The sequence below is a fragment of the Pseudorca crassidens genome, chromosome 10 (assembly GCF_039906515.1).
Source record: "Pseudorca crassidens isolate mPseCra1 chromosome 10, mPseCra1.hap1, whole genome shotgun sequence".
In the NCBI taxonomy this organism is placed as follows: Eukaryota; Metazoa; Chordata; class Mammalia; order Artiodactyla; family Delphinidae; genus Pseudorca; species Pseudorca crassidens.
In genome coordinates this window covers 74393882-74412360 of record NC_090305.1, presented here as the reverse complement: position 1 = coordinate 74412360, position 18479 = coordinate 74393882, and the positions used below count along the sequence as shown (strand labels likewise).

General features: G+C 41.2%; 1 protein-coding gene across 12 annotated transcripts in view; it reads left to right on the top strand.

The window, feature by feature from the left end:
• Nucleotides 1-18479, top strand: part of ERC2 (ELKS/RAB6-interacting/CAST family member 2) — a 960889-nt gene that overhangs the window by 489144 nt on the left and 453266 nt on the right. For all 12 annotated transcript variants that reach the window (XR_010947074.1, XR_010947075.1, XM_067754789.1 and 9 more), the window contains one exon: nucleotides 16423-16558. Coding sequence is in view for 10 of the 12 variants with exons in the window: in XM_067754789.1 (XP_067610890.1) it covers nucleotides 16423-16558 (136 nt within the window). In the remaining 2 variants the exon portion in view is untranslated. The remainder of the gene's footprint in view (nucleotides 1-16422; nucleotides 16559-18479) is intronic.

Sequence of the window (18479 nt, the reverse complement as noted above, 5' to 3'; positions counted from 1 at the left end):
GTTAATCTGTGGCCGCTTTCATGCTACAATGACAAAATTGAGGCAAAGTTGAGTATTGTTTACAAAGGTTATATAGTCCCCAAAGCCTAAAATATTTACTGGATAGCCTTTTACAGAAAAAGTTTGCTGATCCTTGTTTTCACTTTTATTTTTTTTTTATTTTTTAATAGATCTTTATTGGAGTATAATTGCTTCACAATACTGTGTTAGTTTCTGTGGCACAGCAAAGCGAATCAGCCATATGCATACACATGTCCCCATATCCCCTCCCTCTTGAGTTTCCCTCCAATCCTCCCTATGCCACCCCTCTAGGTTATGGCTAAGCACCGAGCCAATCTCCCTGTGCTGTGCGGCTGCTTCCCACCAGCCAACTGTTTTACATTCGGTAGTGTATATATGTCGATGCTACACTCACTTCACCCCATCTTCCCCCTCCCACCCCATGTCCTCAAGTCCATTTTCTATCTCTACCTCTTTACTCCTGCCCGGCAACTAGGTTCATCAGTACCATTTAAGAAATTGTTTTAGATTCCATATATATGCGTTAGCATATGGTATTCCTTTTTTCTTTTTCTCACTTACTGCACTCTGTGTGACAGACTCTAGGTCCATCCACCTCACTACAAAGAACTCAGTTTAGTTTCTTTTTATGGCCGAATAATATTCCATTGTATATATTTGCCACATTTTCTTTATCATATTCCATTGTATATATGTGCCACATCTTCTTTACCCATTCATCTGTCGATGGATGTTTAGGTTGGTTCCATGTCCTGGCTATTGTAAACAGTGCTGCAATGAACATTGTGGTACATGTCTCTTTTTGAATTATGGCTTCTCAGAGTCTATGCCCAGTAGTGGGATTGCTGGGTCATATGGTAGTTCTATTTTTAGTTTTTTAAGGAATGTCCATACTGTTCTCCATAGTGGCTGTATCAATTTACATTCCCACCAACAGTGCAGGAGGGTTCCCTTTTCACCACACCCTCTCCAGCATTTATTGTTTCTAGATTTTTTGATAATGGGCATTCTGACTGGTGTGAGGTGATACCTCGTTGTAGTTTTGATTTGCATTTCTCTAATGATTAGTGATGTTGAGCATCCTTTCATGTGTTTGCTGGCAATCTGTATATCTTCTTTGGAGAAATGTCTATTTAGGTCTTCTGCCCATTTTTGGATTGGGTTCTTTGTTTTTTGATCTGCATGAGCTGCTTGTATATTTTGGAGGTTAACCCTTCGTCAGTTGCTTCATTAGCAAATATTTTCTCCCATTCTGAGCGTTGTCTTTTCATCTTGTTTTTGGTTTCCTTTGCTGTTCAAAAGCTTTTAAGTTTCATTAGGTCCCATTTTTTTTGGTTTTTATTTACATTTCTCTAGGAGGTGGGTCAAAAAGGATCTTGCTGTGATTTATGTCATAGAGTGTTCTGCGTATGCTTTCCTCTAAGAGTTTGATAGTGTCTGGCCTTACATCTAGGTCTGTAATCCATTTGGAGTTTATTTATGTGTATGGTGTTAGGTAGTGTTCTAATTTCATTCTTTTACATGTAACTGTCTAGTTTTCTCAGCACCACTTATTGAAGAGTCTGTCTTTTCTCCATTGTATGTTCTTGCCTCCTTTGTTGTAAATTAGGTGCCCATAGGTGCGTGGGTTTATCTCTGGGCATTCTATCCTGTACCATTGATTTATATTTCTGTTTTTGTGCCAGTACCACATTGTCTTGATTACTGTAGCTTTGTGGTATAGTTTGAAGTTGGGGAGCCTGATTCCTCCAACTCTGTTTTTCTTTCTCAAGATTGCTTTGGCTATTCGGGGTCTTTTGTGTTTCCATATGAATTGTACAATTTTTTGTTCTAATTCTGTGAAGAATGCCATTGGTAGTTAGATAGGGATTGCATTGAATGTGCAGATTGCTTTGGGTAGTATAGTCATTTTCACAGTGTTGATACTTCCAATCCAAGAACATGGTATATTTCTCCTTCTGTTTATGTCATCTTTGATTTCTTTCATCAGTGTTTTATAGCTTTCTGAGTACAAGTCTTTCATCTCCTTAGGCAGGTTTATTCCTAGGTATTTTATTCTTTCTGTTGCAGTGGTAAATGGGAATATTTCATTAATTTCTCTTTCTGATTTTTCGTTGTTGGTGTATAGGAATTCCTGAGATATCTGTGCATTAATTTTGTATCTTGCAACCTTACCAAATTCACTGATTAGTTCTAGTAGCTTTCTGGTGACATCTTTAGGATTTTCTGTGTATAGTATCATGTCATCAACAGTGACAATTTTACTTCTTATTTTCCAATTTGTATTCCTTTTCTTTCTTTTTCTTCTCTGATTGCTGTGGCTAGGACTTCCAAAACTATGTTGAATAAGAGTGGCAAGAGTGGACATCCTTGTTTTGTTCCTGATCTTAGTGGAAATGCTTTCAGTTTTTCACCATTGAGTATGATGCTTGCTGTGGGTTTGTCATATATGGCCTTTATTATGTTGAGGTGGGTTCCCACTATGACCATTTTCTGGAGAGTTTTTATCATAATTGGGTGTTGAATTTTGTCAGAAGACTTTTCTGCATCTATTGAGATGATCATATGGTTTTTATTCCTTAATTTGTTAAAGTGGTGTATTACATTGATTGATTTGCATATATTGAAGAATCCTTGCATCCCTGGGATAAATCCCACTTGATCATGGTGTTTGATCCTTTTATCTGTTGGATCCTGTTTGCTAGTATTTTGTTGAGGATTTTTGCATCTATGTTCATCAGTGATATTGGTCTATAATTTTCTTTTTCTGGTTTTGGTATCAGGGTGATGGTGGCTTCGTACAATGCATTTGGGAGTGTTTCTCCCTCTGCTGTTTTTTGGAGGAGTTTGAGAGGGATCAGTGTTAACTCTTCTCTCTCTATATATATATATATTTTTTTTTTTTTTTTTGCGGTACGCGGGCCTCTCACTGTTTGTGGCCTCTCCTGTTGCGGAGCACAGGCTCCAGACACGCAGGCTCAGCGGCCATGGCTCACGGGCCCAGCCGCTCCGTGGCATGTGGGATCCTCCCGGACTGGGGCACGAACCCATGTTCCCTGCATCGGCAGGCGGACTCTCAACCACTGCGCCACCAGGGAAGCCCTTCTCTATATGTTTGATAGAACTCGCCTGTGAAGCCATCTGGTCCTGGACTTTTGTTTGTTGGAAGAGTTTTAATCACATTTTCAATTTCATTACTTTTGATAGACCTATTTATATTTTCTAATTCTTCCTGGTTCAGTCTTGGAAAATTGTACCTTTCTAAGAATTTGTCCATTTCTTTGTGGCTGTCCATTTTATTGGCATAGAGTTGTTTGTAGTAGTCTCTTATAAACCTTTGTATTTCTGCAGTGTCAGTTGTGATATCTCCTTTTTCATTACTAATTTTATTGATTTGCATCCTCTCCCTGCTAAGTATTTATCAATTTTGTTGATCTTTTCAAAGAACCAGCTTTTAGTTTTATTGATCTTGGCTATTTTTTTCCTCATTTCTGTTTCATTTATTTCTGCTCTGATCTTTATGATTTCTTTCCTTCTAAGGACTTTGGGTTTTCTTTCTCTAGTTGTTTTAAGTGTAGGGTGAGATTGTTTATTTTAGATTTTTCTTGTTTCTTGAGGTGAGACTGAATTGCTATAAACTTCCCTCTTAGAACTGCTTTTGCTGCATCCCATAGGTTTTGGGTCATCATGTTTTCATTGTCATTTATTTCTAAGTTTTTTTTGTTGTTTTTTTTTTTTGGCGGTACGTGGGCCTCTCACTGCTGTGGCCTCTCCCGTTGCAGAGCACAGGCTCCGGATGCACAGGCTTAGCGGCCATGGCTCACGGGCCCAGCCGCTCCGCGGCATGTGGGATCTTCCCGGACCGGGCCACGAACCCATGTCCCCTGCATCGGCAGGCGGATTCTCAACCACTGCGCCACCAGGGAAGCCCTAAGTATTTTTTTATATTTCTTCTTTGGTTTCTTCAGTGGTCTCTTGGTTATTTAGTAGCACACTGTTTAGCCTCCCTGTATTTGTGTTTTTTACAGTTTTTTCCTGTAATTGAATTCCATTCTCATAGCGTTGTGGTTAGAAAAGATGCTTGGAGGCTTCCCTGGTGGTCCAGTGGTTAAGAATCTGCCTGCCAATGCAGGGAACATGGGTTCAAGCCCTGGTCTGGGAAGATCCCACATGCCGCGGAGCAACTATGCCCATGTGCCACAATTACTGAGCTTGTGCTGTAGAGCTCGTGAGCCACGACTACTGAGCCTATGTGCCACAGATACTGAAGCCTGCGTGCATAGAGTCCATGCTCCACAACAAGAGAAGTCACCTCAATGAGAAGCCTGTGCACTGCAATGAAGAGTAGCCCCCGCTCACTGCAACCAGAGAAAGCACACATGCAGCAACGGAGACCCAAAGCAGCTAGAAATAAAATAAAAAATTCAAATAAAATTAATTTTATAAGGAAAAAAAACATTCTTGATACGATTTCAATTTTCTTAAATTTTCCAAGGCTTGAATTGTGACCCAAGATGTGATCTATCCTGGAGAATGTTCCATGTGCACTTGAGAAGAAAGTGTCTTCTGCCACTTTGGGGTGGAATGTTCTATAAATATAAATTAAATCTATCTGGTCTATTGTGTCATGTAAAGCTTGTGTTTATTTATTTTCTGTTTGGATGATCTGTCCATTGGTGTAAGTGGGGTGTTAAAGTCCCCTACTATTATTGTGCTACTGTCGATTTCTCCTTTTGTGGTTGTTAGCATTTGCCTTATGTATTGAGGTGCTCCTATGTTGGGTGCATAAACATTTATAATTGTTATATCTTCTTGGATTGATCCTTTGATCATTTCATAGTGTCCCTCCTTATCTCTTGTAACAGTCTTTATTTTAAAGTCTGTTTTATCTGATACAAGTATTGCTGCTCCAGCTTTCTTTTGATTTCCATTTGCGTGGAGTATGTTTTTCCATCCCTTCACTTTCAGTCTGTATGTGTCCCTAGGTCTGAAATGGGACTCTTGTAGACATATATATGCATCTTGTTTTTGTATCCCTTCAGCCAGTCTGTGTCATTGGATTGGGGCATTTAATCCATTTACATTCAAGGTAATTATCAATATGTATGTTCCTATTACTATTTTTTTTTTTTTTTTTTTTGCGGTACGCAAGCCTCTCACTGTTGTGGCCTCTCCCGTTGCGGAGCACAGGCTCCGGACGTGCAGGCTCAGCGGCCATGGCTCATAGGCCCAGCCACTCCGCGGCATGTGGGATCTTCCCGGACCGGGGCACGAACCTGTGTCCCCTGCATCGGCAGGCAGAATCTCAACCACTGCGCCACCAGGGAAGCCCCTATTACTATTATCTTAATTATTTTGGGTTTGTTTTTGTGGGTCTTTTTCTTCTCTTGTATTTCCCACCTAGAGAATTTTCTTTAGCATTTGTTATAAAGCTGGTTTGATGGTGCTGAATTCTCTTAGCTTTTGCCTGTCTGAAAAGCTTTTGACTCCTTCGTCAAATCTGCAAGAGATTCTTGCTGGGTAGAGTAATCTTGGTTGTAGGTTTTTCTCTTTCATCACTTTAAGTATATCTTGCCACTCCCTTCTGGCCTGCAGAGTTTCCGCTGAAAAATCAGCTGATAACTTTATGGGGATTCCTTTATGTGTGTATTTTTTGTTTTTCCCTTGCTGCTTTTAATATTTTTTCTTTGAATTAATTTTTGTGGTTTGATTAATATGTGTCTTGGTGTGTTTCCCCTTGGGTTTACCCTGTATGGGACTCTCTGTGCTTCCTGGACTTGGGAGACTATTTCCTTTCCCATGTTAGGAAAGTTTTCGACTATAATCTCTTCAAATATTTTCTCAGACCCTTTCTTTTTTCTCTTCTTCTTCTGGGACCCCTATAATTCGAATGTTTGTGTGTTTAGTGTTGTCCCAGAAGTCTCTGAGATTGTCTTCAATTCTTTTCATTCTTTTTTCTTTATTCTGCTCCCTGGCAGTTGTTTCCACCATTCTGTCTTCCAGCTCACTTATTTGTTCTTCTGCCTCAGTTATTCTCTTATTGATTCCTTCTGGTGTATTTTTCATTTCAGTTATTGTGTTGTTCGTCTCTGTTTGTTTGTTCTTTAGTTCTTCTTGATCTTTGATAATCATTTCTTGTATTTTCTCAATCTGTGCCTCCATTCTATTTCTGAGATCTGGATCATCTTTACTATCATTACTCTGAATTCTTTTTCAGGTAGACTGCCTATTTCCTCTTCATTTATTTGGTCTTGTAGGTTTTTACCTTGCTGCTTCATCTGTGACATATTTTTTTGCTGTCTCATTTTTTTTTTTTAATGCATGGTATTGTGTTCTTGTCTTACTGGTTGTTTGGCCTGAGGCTTCCAACACTGGAGTTTGTAGGCTGTTGGGTAGAGCTGGGTCTTGGTGCTGATATGAGGAACTCCGTGAGACCTCACTCCGGTGATTATTCCCTGGGGTCTGAGGTTCTCTGTTAGTCCAGTGGTTCTGACTTGGAACTCCCACCACAGGAGCTTCGGCCCGACCCCCGGCTCATGAACCAAGATCCCACAAGCTGCGTGGGGTGGCAAAGAAAAAAAAAAAGAGAGAGAGAAAAGAACAAAGTAAAAAATAAAATTAGACTAGGAAACTAACAGATATCTTAGAAAGAATATAAAAATAAAAATACAGATGAATCAAAAACTGGAAGGTACATCAGTACCACAATAGTGAAAAAGAGGAGGAGGGAAAAGGAAAAAGAAAGGGGGGGTGAAGGCCTTGGCTGTGAAGGGTGGGGCCTAAGCAAGGGTGAGGTTTGGGTGGTGGGTGGGGCCTATGCTTAGTACCCACAGGGCTGGAAAAGGCCCTGGGGTCTGTGGGGGTGGGGCTTAGGCTCAAGGAACAGAAGGGACCCAGGCATGCCCCCCACCCCTGGTGTTAGAGGGTAGGGGACCTCACCTGGGAGCCCAGCAGGGGCTCCTGGGCTTCCTGGGCTAGAGTGAGTAGGGCAAACGCCCTCCTCTCCTGCTCCTCCGGGCTGGGAGGTCCCCTCCCACCTGCTTCTCCTGGTATCCAGGGCCTCCTTCCTATGCCCCCAGGGACCCACACAGTCAGCAGGGGTCTTTGGAGGGCTAGGGACCAGCCTGGGAGCTCAGCAGTCTCCCCGGGCCTGAGTGGGCGGGGCAAACGCCCTCTGCTCCTCTACAGCTCCTCCTGGATGGCTCCTCCCGGGTGGCTCCTCCCACCTGCCTATCCTGATCTCCCAGGCCTCAGAGGCGCCAATCCTGTCTGGCCTCCACTTCTCCCCCCTCAGTACCCATATGTCCTACCGGTTCACTTTGGGTTTCCTCCCATCTCCTTGGGCGTCAGAGTCCCCCACCAGCAGCCGGCAGGCGCCCTAGGTGTGGGGAGACGCTAACTCTGTGTCTTCCCACACTGCCGTGATCCTTGTTTTTAGACTTTAGAAAGCTTTTCTCAGCAGCATAAATGAGAACAAGCCATCAGCCTGCTGTGAACTGTGTAGATTTTTAAAAACTGTCTATTGAATATAAATTAAATTAGGAAAGAGAAACACAGCTCATTTCTTTTGGACTCAACCTTTTAGATTTTCAATGTACTTTGAAGAATGACTTTATAGGAATGACAGCTCTAGATTTGTTATTGTGTTTTTACTGGGTAATAATGCCCTGTTATATTTGTCAGTCCAGTTTCATTTTATTTCTTTCTACTTTGACTGGGTACCATTTCATTGACAATAAACTGATATTCATTTTATGAGATTGAATTCTTCACTGTAGAAGAATTCTAGTTCTCAGGCCTACATGACCAGGCTGTGCCCTCTGGGTCACCAGACCCATTTGGGAGAATTTCCTTGGTAAAATAGTAAAATTTACTTGGTAAATAGTAAATTGGAGCCAAGCTTCTTAGGTAATCGTGTGATCCTTACAGCTGTGTATGGTCTACTTGACAAAAGAGTGCCTTATTATTAACTGCCCATGGACTGAACATTGAGTTCTGAGACAGATGAAGAATAGGCCTTGCCTTTTCCGTTTGAATTTCCTGTGGATACCAGTCCTACCAGGTGCATCTAGAAGAGGGCAAGGGGGCATCAGAGAGGGCTGGCTCTCTGTGCACTCTATCCCGGGGGTCTTCTGTAACAGGCCCCCATCATCTACTCTCTTTAGCTTCGGCTGTCGGTCATTGGGTTCCGTCCATACTTAGGGTAGTGCTCCATTGATATTTGGGCGGAGGAGATTCTTCAGGGCTAGGGTAAGGGAGAACAGTTGAAAGGAGTCAGCCCTTTGAAACCTCCCCCGAAGTGAAATACCTATTAGAAAACAAACCCTTCTCTTGCTGATTGTGACCATCTTCTGCTGTGTAATCTGTTCTCTAGGTTTTCCTGGCTCATGTGGGGAAATCAGCAATGAGGGGAGTAGATATACACTTTAGAAGAGGGTTATTTGGGTCAGGGGGATCAGGCTGACATTTATAAGTTACCCACTGTGTGCGAGGGACTGTTTTAAGAGCATTAGGCTTATGAAACCATTTAATACCCCCACCCCACAGTGAGATAACTTGCCCAGGGGTCACACGCTTAGTAAGGGATGCCTCTGTGATGAGAATGCAGCCAATCTGGCAGCAAAGTCCTTGGTCTTGGGCATCTTACTGTCTTGTTTCTTGACCTGATTTGTCTCAAATGATTCTCATCAGGCTGAATGAGGAATAGCCTTATTGAATCATCTCCTCCAAGGAGAGTTTTGCTGGTGGGACCCAACACTCTACGGTGAAAAGCTAGGACTCTCTTTGTCTCCGGGAAGATCCACCTCTCAGGTTTTCAAATCTGAATGCTCCCTGCCCTTTAACACCTTCTTTCTTTAGCTATATTATCAGGTTCTGGGTATATCCAACTGTCCTGGTAAACGATAAATGATGTCACTTTAAGGTGTGTTGGCATCATGTGTTTTAACTGAAGGTGGCCTTGTCTCTGGATCCTTGTGCAGCCCCAAACACCACCGAGGAGGTGGGAACAGAAACGAGGGAGATGGGAGGGTACTTACCTCCAGGGAATGAAGGGAGAAAGGACTATAGGTAGGGAGGGGAGGGGGAATCTACTGAGGAGGGAAGTCAAGAAGGAAAGCATGGGGAGATAGTGGGCATCCTGCTGAAGGGTTTTGTCAAGGACCTAGGCAGTCGTCAAAGCTAGTGGCCAAACTGGTAGGCTGCTCTTGAGGGGATGCTGCAAAATACAGTGTCCAAGAGACTAAGTCCTAAGACCTTGACCCTACTTGTTGCTCTTTTGGCGGGGGGTGGAGAGCTAGATTCAAGTAGCCAAGCTGGCCAGATACTTTCTCTTTCAGGAAGGAATATCATGCTTGTGATATTCAGCACATTTGCGCATGCTGTAAAAATAACTTTAGAATATTTATGATGGCTTTCTAAAATGTATAGCTGTGCTGAAGTACTGAATGGTATTTACAAGCTTTTTAAAAAAATGGGATCTTCTCAGTGGTTAAAAGTAAAAGCTTTTATTATGGGAAATTCTGCATGCAGTACTCATTGTCAGCTTCCATTGTGTGTGTGTGGCCCGTCTACTTGTGCAGTCACTTCAGGATCCCAGCTCACTTATCCATGCTTGTCATGACCTTCCTGCAACACTTTCATTAGGATAACCTTCCAAGAATGTAACTTATCTTATTATTAAGGAAATCACAAGTGGAAACTAAATGTATGACAAAAAGGGTTTAGTAATGCATTCCAAAATCCATTGCCTGAGGTATTTGGAATACCTGCTATTCTGGTGTGGGGAGCAAGACACTAAGTATGTGTTCACAATATTGCACAAGACATGATTACATTCATATTGTAAACTAAGTGTGAGAGGGAGGGAACATACTGTAGTCTGCTCTAAGCATTTTACCTGTACTAATTTATCAACTCTTCACAATAGCTCTATGAGTTACACACAATTATTTCCATTTTATATGTGAGGTACAGAGAGGTTAAGAAATTTGCCTGTGGTCACACAGCTATAAAGTAGTGGACTTCTGATGGAAACCCAGGCAGTCTGGCTCCAGAGTTAATGCTACTAGCCCCTGCACTGCAGCTGCTCCTGGAAGATTCATATAACTCAGAAGTTATCTTCCACAGTGGTTGTACCATTTTACACTCTGAGTTAAACCTACATCTAGTTATTTATCCAAGAGAAATGAAAACATGTCCACAGGGGAAAAGAAAAACTGGTACAAGAATGTTCATTGCAAGCTTATTCTTAGCAGTAAAAATTGGAAACAGCCCAAATATCCACTTAACAAGTGAATAGCTAATCAAACTGTGCTATATTCATAGCAATGGGATACTGTTCAGCAGTAAGGTAGAGCTTACGTACAACAGTATGAGTGATACCAAAACCTTACCTTGAGTCAAAGAAGTCAGATACAAAAGAGCATGTACTGCATGATTCTTCGAAGTTCAAGAATAGACAAAACAAATACATGTAGATAAAAGTTAGAACAGAGATTACTTTAGGGCAGGGGGAAGGGACATGAGGCTGGGTGATGGCTAGGCTCTATATTTTGATTAGTCAAAAATCATTGGCTTATGCACTTAGTATCTGTGCCTTTCCTTGTCTGTATTTATACATCCCTTAAACACATATGAATACATACAGTAAACTGTGAAAGCTCCCCCTTCTCCAATCCAATTACCTTTCTCAGCGATAACCATTGTTTACAAACTGGTGTGGAGTTTCCGGGAGTATATATACTTGACATTTCCATTTGTGTGCACATACACATCCCAGCGGGCTTTTATATTTTAACATAAAAAAGGTCAGACTATGCGTATTGTTCTGCTGCCTGCTTTCTTTTTTGTTTAACAGTACGTCTTGAAGGTTTTTCCATGTCCATACTTCAGTTTTGCCTTAATGTCCTTAGCTAGCTTAGGATTCTGTAGTATGAATGTACTTGATTTCTTCAGCCAGTTTCCTTCTGATGGTTGACTAGGCATTTTTCAAATTTTTACTTTTACGGTGCTACTGTGAAAATTGTTGTACACATATATTTGTGCACATGTGCAAGCATTTTTGTAGGCTACTTTCCTAGAAGTGGGTTTGCTTAGGCAAAAGGTATGTACGCTGTGGTGGATACTTACAAATTGGTTTCCAAAAATGCTTTTGTCCATGACATTCCTGACCACATGTGAGAGAGCTGGATTCCTGCATTCTCTCCAACAATGGATGTTATCAATCTTTAAAGATTTTGAGAGCAGATGGGTAAAAAATGACATCTTGTTTCTGCCGAGATTTTAAAAGGGAAGTTTTGATCTTCTAGTTTATATGCAAATGTACACATGCCCATAGAGAAACATATGCATCTCCTGTCCTATGCTCCAGGCTATGTAATTCTAGAGAACAGTTCTCTTTCCTTTGGGAAGAAAGAAAAAGAGAGGTACTAAGCCCTCAAACACAGTATGATACGTGGGAGAAAGTATGGTATTAAAGGCAGGAGAACTAAAAATCATAAAGGTTTAAATAAATGGAAGAGATCTCAAACCTGGTGAAAGTAATATTTATTCTGAGTTTCATAGAAGGTGTAGGATTTTTTAAAGTATTTGATATGGTTTCTAAGTTCAAACAATATTATAGTATCTATTAGATATTAACATAGAGAGATGACAGTGACACAGGTGCAAGCATTCATTCATTCAAATATTTTTGAGGGCCTGATGCTCTCTCAACAGCAAGTTAGAGAATACTTTCTAATTTTAATTTGATGGATTATTTTAGTGAAAATAGCAAAATTCTGCTTATTTATTCCTTTTTTAAAATTTATTTTATTTGAGGTGTAATTTACAACGTTATGTTAATTTCTGCCATATATCAAAGTTACTCAGCTATACATATATATACATTTTTTTTGTATTCTTTTGCATTAGACTTTATTACAGGATACTGAATATTGTTCCGTGTGCTGTACAGAAGGGCCTTGTTGTTTATCCATTCTCTATATAATAGTTTGCATCTGCTAATCCCAAACTCCAAATCCATTCCTCTCCACCCTCCCTCCCCCTTGGCAACCACAAGTCTGTTCTCTATGTTTATGAGTCTGTTTCTGTTTCATAGATAAGTTCATTTGTGTCATATTTTAGATTCCACTTCTAAGTGATATCATATGGTATTTGTCTTTCTCTTTCTGATTTCATTTAGTATGATAATCTCTAGGTCCATCCATGTTGCCACAAATGGCATAATTTCATTCTTGTTTATGGCTGAGTGCTATTCCATTACACACACACACACACACACACACACACACACACACACACACACACACACACACACACACACACACACACACCCAACACCAACCACATCTTCTTTATCCATTCATCTGTCAATGGACATTTTGGTAGCTTCCATATCTTGGCTATTGTAAACAGTGCTGTAGTGAACATTGGGGTGCATGTATGTTTTGGAATTATGGTTTTCTCCAGATATATGCCCAGGAGTGGGATTGTAGGATCATATGGCAGCTCTATTTTTATTTTTTTGAAGAACCTCCGTATTGTTGTCCGTAGTGGCTGCACCAATTTGCATTCCCACCATCAGTGTAGGAGGGTTCCCTTTTCTCCACACCCTCTCCAGCATTTGTTACTTTTTTTTTTTTTTTTTTTACGGTACACGGGCCTCTCACTGTTGTGGCCTCTCCCGTTGCAGAGCACAGGCTCCGGACGCGCAGGCTCAGCGGCCATGGCTCACGGGCCCAGCCGCTCCGCGGCATGTGGGATCCTCCCGGACCGGGGCACGAACCCGTGTCCCCTGCATCGGCAGGCGGACTCTCAACCACTGCGCCACCAGGGAAGCCCCTGTAGACTTTTTAATGATGACCATTCTGACTGGTGTGCAATGGTACCTCATTGTAGTTTTGATTTGCATTTCTCTAATAATTAGTGATGTTGAGCATCTTCTCACGTGCCTGTTAGCCATCTGTATGTCTTCTTTGGAGAAACATCAGGCATTCATTCTTAGTATGGTAGCCATTGTTGATCTTGATACCTGTTGGAATTTTTTAATTTAGTCCAAATTTGTTAATGATGGCTGAATTTTGAAAAGTGACATGACTTGCTTTATGAAACTGGTCAATTTAAGGCAAACATTGAAAACTGACCCTATCGCTGTGCTCTCCAACTAACCTCTATCCACCCCCCGATCCCGTAACTGCTTTTTAAAAGAAAAACTGTGTCTTGGATATATTTTTAATGGTGCTTCCTTTCAGAAATAGTTCACTCCAAAAAAACCTTCTTTTCCCAAACATGGAGTAGGTCAGTCTCTGGCATAGCCTTGGAATGCCTGAGTTGCCTAGTGGGTGGGCATTTGGGAAGTGGGTGTCAATGACACCTTCCCCTGAGGCAGTATTGCCAGAGGGCTTTGCAGTCTGTACCCCCAGGGGCTCTGCCTTCTTAAATTAGAGACAATTGAGATCTGTACTGAGTTTAGCACCATTTGTACAGTGTGAATTTACTCTTGCAGGTGGTGAGAGGACTGTTAAGTCACTTACAGATTTCATTCTTGGAAATGTCAAGTTTATTAGTAGCAAAACTCCCTATGGTCATTCCTTCTAGTGAGCTTCTGTGGGTGCATTTACTCTTCTCCAGGGTATCTCACATTTTTAAATTTCCTGACTTCTCTATCTGCCTCCCTGTCTCTCCTCCTACTCTGTAAATTGCTGTTTCTGACCTGTGCTTCAGGCAGACTTGTGGCTTCCCTGAGGGCCACCTGAGAGAGCTTGTGTAGTAGGTGAGGTGCTGATCACCTGTTCCTAGGCCCCCCCCTACTCCTTATCTCTATCCTACCTCTGGCAGTGCAATTTTTCCTTCCCTTTTTAACTTTCAAGTATGCTTTTACTAGAAGAAACACTTCCAATGATAGAAATACATTTGAGAACCATAGCAGTCCTGCAAAGGAGTTTGAACACTGTGTATATATCTCTTGATGTTCACGTGTACAGAGACAAGATGGTCATTTTTATCACCTTACTCTGCACTGATCTAATTGGCCCAAATCCTAAGCAGTGCCGTTCAAAACCCAGCTTTTCTTTTCTAATCACTGGTGTCCTAAGTAAGACAGTATTTGAAGGGATGGTTGGAGAATGCTGATGGTCAGCCTCCATCACAGAGTCTGAACTTCAGCTTCTCGCTTTTCTTAGCTACTCATTCTTAATTCAGGAAAGCTTTCAGGGATGCATGGATTTTGAATTTGTTTTTTTGTTTTTGGATTGAAAAAACATGCAGTATCCCAGGAGGTAAGGTCTAATATGTTCAAACTGCTCCAAGAACTATGTGGGAGTTTTTTAACAGTGCAAATGATGTTTGTAATAATAATCAATTTTATTTATCACTGGTACTTGCAGGGGAAATATTTAGCAGTTAGCTCTGTGTAAGTGTGTATTTCAAAGTAATAAAAATATTTCTTTATAAAGATGTTCTCTAATTAAACCACCTCACTAATATTACTGACCTCTCCATCACATTCTGTTACTGAGCACTGATCTTATTTCCTAAGCAACTAGAAAATGTGCTTGCCCTGGGTTAGCATGAGCTTTGGAACTACTATATTCTTTTTCGATGAGGAAGCAAAAGGTCACTCTTAACATCTTTATAGTAACCAAAAGACAATCTCCTAAAAGTAGATTAGCGAGTAGACTTAGTTCATAGTTTCATATGTATGCATTACTGTATCCTGTAAAAATGAGAACTATCAGACAGTGATTATCCAATCCAAATAACGACTAAGAAGATGGTTATTCTATCTCACCTTTTACCCCCTTAATAAGTGCCACCAGGAATATTAAAATCACTGCTTCAGTTGGTTCTGTAAATATTTATAAGGAGCCAAAGTGTTCTGAATATTTTTATTAGCAGGATTTCTAATAGATTTTTTGGCTTAATCAACAATTCTCTTGAACTTCATTTTCTTGGAGTGGGAGGGAGTAGGGGAGTATATAATTTTATGAGGACTAGAAATAAGGGTTTCTCGTTGAGCGTGACTTCCACCTGGTTATTGATGGTTTCCTCTGGACGTGTTTGCTGCTTATCATCTAGTTTTCGTCTCATTCATAACTTTGCAAGAGCAGTGATTCTCAGTACGCTTCTTTTGGGAGTCAGGGCTCAGGAACAGTTGCTGACTCAGCAATGCTGGGGAGAGGGGACAGGGATTAGCAAGGACCCCAAGTGATTCTGCTCTGTGGCTCTCCTTTTCTGGAATCACTGCTTCTGAGCTCTCTGTACTGCCCTCCTGCCTGCTCATGTGTTGGATTAGATTTATAGCAGCTGCTGTCGACATGGTTGCCTAAATCTGTGGAATGTTTTGCTAAACACTACTGGTGAAATAGTCCACATTAAGTCTGTAACTCCCTCCAACACACACACGTTTTTTTAACCTGTCCTCTGTCTTTAGTCTTTTACTCACTTGATCACTTTATGATTTTGCACTTTGACATTCTATAGATTCATTAAGATCTTTTATTCCAAGCACCCGGGCTTTATTTAACATGGTGATTAGCCAAAGTGTTATTCTGTTTGAGCTAAGTGATGACAGTGTATTTGATTGGAGCCTTGTAATTATTATTTTAAAATCAAAGTAATAGATTGTGATCTCAAAATAGGAATGTGATCCAAAAGAATAATAGTAATTAGAAAAGCAACCACTTAGAAGAAAGTAAATGCCCCATCACAGACCACAGGGGCCTCTGTGCGCTGAGTCCCACCTACCTTTGCAGTCCCCTTTCCTACCTCACTTCTCCCCCAACCCCGCCCCTTCCTGCCCACGCTCCCACCCCACCCCACCCCACCCCCGCCTTGCCTGTACTAGCCTCACGTCAACCTTCCAGTTTGTAGAAATAACTGTGTTCTTTCCTGCCTTGGGAATTGCACCTGCTGTTCTCTCCACCTGAGGAACTCCTCCACTAGTGTCTCCTTGGCTGGATCCTTCGAGTCTCACCCATAGTCTCGTCTCCTTAGGGAGGTTTCCCTGGCCACAGTGACTGCAGTCATTCCCACACCCCGCTGCCTGTCCACACATAATGCACATCATCATCTCTCACAGCATCCTATTTATTTCCTTCAACATTAGGAATCCTAAGTTGTGTCTCCTTGGTACTTGTCTGTCTCCCCCACTGGACTCCAAGCTCCATGAGGAAGATGAAGACTTTACCTTTCTCATTCACCACTGCAGCCTCACTGCCATTCTGGCACCTGGCATTGAGTGAGTGCTCAAGACGTGCTTGTGGTTGAATGAATGGAACATTCTCAGGTCCTAAATTTTTCTGAACCCATAGCAAAATATTCTATACTTAGTATTTCTATTATGATAACTCATTATCTTCCACTGGTTGAATTTAACCAAACTGTGCTGACTTTTCTCAGGCATATGAAGGATCAGAATAAGAAGGTGGCCAACCTCAAGCACAATCAACAGTTGGAAAAAAAGAAGAATGCCCAGTTACTGGAAGAAGTCCGCAGGCGAGAGGATAGCATGGCTGACAACTCTCAGCATTTGCAGGTGAGCCCAGCCTTCTCCTCTTAACCCTTAAATAATTGGAGATTGACTCCCTCCAACATATACTCCTTGCTGTGGGAAAATATGCATGGAAATGGTGGACTTGCCTTTGCTCTGAGTCCAGCACTAACAGTGTACTCCCAGGGAGCCCAATAGGTCTTTCCGAGTTCAAAGCATCATTTTCAAAGTAGTGCCCAAGAAAGGCTGGCTACAGTGGAGACTACTAATGCTACACACAGTCTCTTGGTTCCCGTACCTCACCTTAAAAGGCAAGGGCTGCAGTTATAGATTTGGCAAGAAGCTTCAAACAGAAATGTCTTCCTTTTAGAATTATATTGAACTTGTTTTGGTGTCAGAAGGGAAATGTATGAGTATTATCACAGAAAGTGTTTGGAAGAGGATGCATTAAACTGACTTCAGACAGTTTACAGAACTGGTTTTGTTTTGTTCAAAATTCCAAGGCTGTGATCATTATTCTGTCTTTTCTGTGGAATATAGTTATCTCTGAATGGATGGCCTATCTCGGAAACCAACCGACTGATGGAAAACACCAATTTTTCCTCATTAACCATCCCTGTTTTTGGCAAAAGAGCTCTCCCCATGTGTTCAATAAAACATTCAAGCTAAAACAGGGCATTTGCTTTGAAGTCCCTTTATGTATTCCAGTGTGCCTTTAAACAGAGCAGTTCAAGTTCGAGTTGGCCAGAGTTCATGTTAAATTCTGCTTATTAATTAGTGTCTTTCTCTAGTTATATATTAGGTTTCCTCCTTGGAGATAGAAGAAGTTAGATAATTTCAATATGTACTCATAATTCATTTTTTAATTGACCAAAAGAGAAATAAATAATTATTCCAGAGTAGGAAATCCAAGGAAATGTCTTGCACAGAACATGGCCCAAGGTGCTTACTTAGTCAGTATTAGTTTCTTTTTTCTCTGTGTCCTGGAGGTGCCTTAATGGTGTCAGTGAAGCCCCTTTACATCGATGCCTGATTTGGATAGCATGATAGGAGCATCAGGTCCTTTTTTCACTCCTGGGATCATCTTAAGATGGACTGGTAGTTTATTTGAATCCATGGCTTCCTCAATGTTTTTGACACCCAGGGTTTTGGTTGTTAATTCTCCCATGAATCTTATGAGATGTTATATTAGAGCCTACAAACTGAGATAATAGTAACTAAAATTTGCAGAATTTTGTTGCCTTGTCAGACATGTATTCTTATTTATTCCTCACCAATAATGCTGGCAATTTTATATAATACTAGAGTCTCAGAAAAGTTATGAAGTGGCATCCTAGTAAGGGGTGGACATAGATCTGACTTCAGGTCTTCCTGCCTTCAAGAAACTAACGTAGAGGAACAATAACAGTAGTGGGTACCATTTATTGAATTTTCAGTGTGCTGTGTACTGTGCTATGTACTTTATAGCACCTATTAAATTCTTATGTCAACTGGGTTAGTTGGGAGTCTTATTTCCAAGTGACAGGAACACAACAACTTGAACTAAGCAAAAAAAAAAAAAAAAAAAAAAAAGTTGGGGGGAATCTGTTGGCTTAATAAACTGAAAAGGCCAGGAGAGGAATTCAGGTCTGACTACATGCAGATATTCAAGCAATGGCATCAGGAATCTGTCTTCATTCTACTCACAGGCATGCTTTGCTCTTTGTTGCCTTGAGTCTCAGGAAGGCTGTCCACAGTGATGCCAACTATGGCCACCAGCAGCCAGCCTACATTCTATAAGTGCAGCCACCACAGGGGGAGGAGAAAGGATCTTTCTGAGTCATTCTAGCAAAAACTCAAAGGCCGATAGAATAAATAAATTGGCCAGGCCAGGATCAAGTTATATGATTACCTGGAACCTAGGGGGAAAATGTTAACCTCACCCAAATCTACTGGGCTGAGATTGAGGACAGGTGATCTCCCACAA